Here is a 4122-nt window from a genome sequence, read left to right on the forward strand (position 1 = left end):
TACGCATCAAAATAAATGTCCAAATCTAAAAAAGTTTCCGTAAAAATCCTTCCAGCTGCACAGCATTCGATACGAGAGCAAACATACAAAAAATGTGATTTACATCCAGAAAAAGAGGAATTAAAGTTTCCAAAAGCAAAATCTCAGAATGAAAGTAACAGAGCTGCTCCAACATGCAGCCACATTGAGCGGCACAATTCTAGAACCCTTCCTGTGTTGATGAGATCTCACACTGATTCGATGGAGGGATGAATCCCTGGTTACTCACCTTGAGGAAGACTCCAATCACAGCAAGTCCGTCAGGCTTATCAGCAGCCTCTGCAAAGCTGGGATATTTGTTATTCCAGTGCACTAGGTGAAGCTAAGACAAAGAGATGAAGAAACTATCAGGAAACTGAATTCTGCCTTGGAAGTTAGCAGAAGTGGATGGATTTTTAAAGGATTATTTTAAAGGTTACAGTATGAAAAGAACACAAACTGTTAGGATCTTTAGTAATCCCATCTGACATTCTCCTGTTGGTATTTAATTCCTGATTTGTTAGCTCATTATTTGTACTTAGACCACTCATGCTAACCATGCATTCATACAAAATGTTGAGTTCTTGCTTTTTGTTTTACTGTTATGAACCCTAATTTAGAAACCCAAGAGCTCCAGGGACTCAAGTACCTCACATGGGAACTTCATGCCGTTGACGTAGTGTTCAGAGCCTTTATCATCACTGCTTCCCCAGTGAAAATGAAACTGCCTGAAACGGTACGTTCCAGACAGGGGACCCCCGGTGAGAACTGTGTGAAACAACACAACAGATATTAGACATGGTCTCCTTCAATTTTAGGTCTTTGTTCATTTCTGAGGTTAGGTTGTCCATGGATGCTCTCTGTTATTGCTGCTTATACTACTCATAAGATCCCCAAAATCTGTTAAACTGGTGGAACCATATTTTATGTTGTTTGCATAGAAAAATATGATGTGAAATGTGATCCATTATTACTGCTGTGCCCTGTTCTCTCACTGTCCACGGTGGCTGAAAAGGTACTAAGTACTGATAATGTAACCAAAGCTAGATAATACTGCATCAGTGAAAGCAAAATTTCAAGTGTTGCTCCTCCTTTGACGTCAAAGCCCAAGTCAAACTTTATAATCTCTGTTAATTTGCTCAATTCTTTGTGTGTGCTGTCATTTATTGTGTTTGTGAAGTGCCAGTAACAACCTTTCCCCCTAAACTCCACACACAACAGAACCACTCACTCAGCTCGTCAAGCAGTAAAACCACAATAGAACCAATGTGTTGCATGGTGACACTGAGGCCCAGTTTACATGTGAATAATATTGTTTTTTGATGTTGACTGTAAAAAAGTCACACATTCACAAGGTAATGTCCTGATTGCAATAGCTTAGACAAGACCACAAAAGACGTTTAACCCACGGTAGTTTCCATGCCAGGTCAATAGTTCGTGTTCTGATTTTTGTGTCTCCACTCATCTAGTAGACTACATGTATGCTTCATGTCAGAAGTTCCGATAAATTCAAGAGTGAGCAGCACAACACAAATAGTACTCTGCCATTATTACTATCATTAAGCTACTCATGCAAGTGCAGAAAAACATTTGACTGGCTGCAACCCTAATGTGTATGTGTGAACACCATCGCTTTTAGCTAAATTGCAGTTTCCTGTGGAACGATGCCTAGTTTCAAAAAACTTCCATTCTGAAACCTGGAATCAAAAAAATTTGGTGACAAAAAAATCCAATCACATTTCTTGTGAAGTAGAGCGACCAAAATGGAACATAATTGTTCAGATTTAATTTACAAACAGTGTTGGGTGAACTGGGCCATCAGTTTCAGGCATGAAAGTGTAAAATAATTATCTAATCAGAAAAGATAAAAAAAAAAAAAAAACTTGACCAGCATTAGAGCGGTTGCCGCCTCACTTGGTGGCACAACGTTGCAGAAGTGGTAGGTTGGTTTCAAACACCATGTGCTGCCTTGGTTCTTTCAGAAATCACACCAAGGTGGCTACAAGGCCTCCAAAGTGAGTACCCTCACTCTTTCAGGTAACATTTTGTGACAAAATATGTAATATTGTTCTGAATATGAAGTAATAAAATTAATTTAGAAGTGATTAAATCTCTGGTAAAAATTTATAAGGAATGTCAGTATAATTAGCGCACCTCTTACTTTCTCTGGTAATATGGCAGGATAAACATTTAGCTGCTCTCTGGTTGACTTTTACTTATTAGGATGGCAGCCTGCCATCGCTCAATATGCTGTCTGCAAGGCCAGTGACAGCTGGTGTTGCCACATTGCTCTGATAGGGTTCTTGCACCTTTACTTCCCTGCTGTTCTGTCCTACAGGTAGTGATGGGCATTGCAGCCTCATGAAACTCTGAAACTCTTCAAATTGTGCCAAAACAAGATCCAAATCTTTGAGGCTTCAGTCTGACCAAGAACAAGGACATTTGGTGGCCAACTGATCATTTCAGTCCAATGGCATCAATAAATGTTGACCAAAAACTGTGTGGCTCTTTTAATCGGTTGATATTTTTGAAATATTTTTACATGTGCACTGAACTTTATAAAAACAAAACATTTTCTTTGCATGGATGGAAAATCAACTTTAGCCTTTTGTGGTATAAAAAAAATGTTGTGTTTTGATAGTTAATGAGTACCGGTACTCTGATTTTAAACATAAAATCTGTGAAACTCCCAGGGTGGTATGGCTTTTTATCTACTTAAAGATCCTGGTACCTCGAACTAACCTGCTTTTTAAAAATTGTTATTGGGGATTGGTTGGTGGCCACCATCACAAACAGACTTCTGCAACTGCCCTGCCCCGCTCTTTTGTCTCTGCTTTCTGCAGTAATGCCATAAATCATGATATTAGTGCAAAATGTACCTGTCTTCAGTAGTTATGGTCAATTTTCTATTCTGACAAATAAATTTTCCTTGTATACTGTTTCTTTTTTATACTTGATGTTATTGCTATTTTTGGGTGTAACTGGGACCTTGAGTACACAATTTTGTTCCAGCTCATGTACTACATGTGATGTGAATGACAATAAAGTCACATTGAACCTTGAACCTTAACACCACAGTCCCATCCCAAGATGGCTTCAAAAAGATAAAACACTATAAATATATGGCAATAATTTATTATTAAAATGATCTATGATGCAATGGGAAAAAAATCTATGCTGCAATGGATAGACATATACAGAATTATTGTTTTATTATTATTATTGGACTTATACAAACCACTTAGGACCATTAATCTTGATATTCTAATTTATAACTTACATTATAACATCAGGAGCCTAATGTTAGATTGGTTCAGAAGTTATTATTTTAGAAGATATTATGTGTTTATACATTTGACAACAAATCATTCAAATCCATCAATCATGTGATCGTCCAAACGTTCTTTACTACTTTATTATTTCTTTGTCTGTACAACAAAACAAAATGTGCCAGTGATACAAATTTGGGTTTTCATGAGCAACCCTGAGATATCAAAGGCCCCCATGTGTGGCCCACCCCCTCTAGAGGCACCCCTTGAAAATAGTGCTGAGTGGGATTTTTTTATTTTAAGACATTTCAACATTCATTTAATTTTTGACATTTTTAAAAAGTATGTTTTACAATTGGCTATGCTTTAGTCATTAATACCCAATGCAATGTTATATTTCATAGACATATGGTTTTGTGTGTAAAATAAAGGGTGTGTCTGTGCTGGGCTAGCAGACAGCACATGCCTGTGGACCTCTAGATAAAAATAAAAAAACAGCACTGATAAGAAATAACTGGCCATTTACATCATCAGTCACTCTTATCTGTGTTAACTCACCAAGAGAGGGTAGAGACACAACTATGACAAAGTCCAACATGGTTATGTGTATTACAAAAAAATACAAGTATATAATAAAAGTCAGAATATTGGGTTAACTGTTTGTCTTTGATTCAGGGGGAATGCTACATTTTATCATAAATAATACACATACATACATATATATATGTGTGTGTGTGTGTGTGTGTGTGTATATATATATATATATATATAATATATATATATAAATATATATATATAATATATATATAATATATAAAATATATGTATAATCGCA

General features: G+C 36.5%; 1 protein-coding gene across 1 annotated transcript in view; it reads right to left on the reverse strand.

Annotated features, from left to right (window-relative positions):
* Window positions 1–268: 268 nt before the first annotated feature.
* The window catches only part of LOC119414365 (carbonic anhydrase), a gene marked incomplete at its 3' end in the record, with an annotated part of 4838 nt that continues 984 nt past the window's right edge, over window positions 269–4122 (reverse strand). The window contains 2 exon segments of the mRNA XM_037681455.1: window positions 269–361; window positions 668–786. Of these exon segments, the coding sequence (XP_037537383.1) occupies window positions 269–361; window positions 668–786 (212 nt within the window).

Source organism: Nematolebias whitei, chromosome 9, assembly GCF_014905685.2.
Source record: "Nematolebias whitei isolate Nwh7 chromosome 9, NemWhi1, whole genome shotgun sequence".
NCBI classification, from domain to species: domain Eukaryota; kingdom Metazoa; phylum Chordata; class Actinopteri; order Cyprinodontiformes; family Rivulidae; genus Nematolebias; species Nematolebias whitei.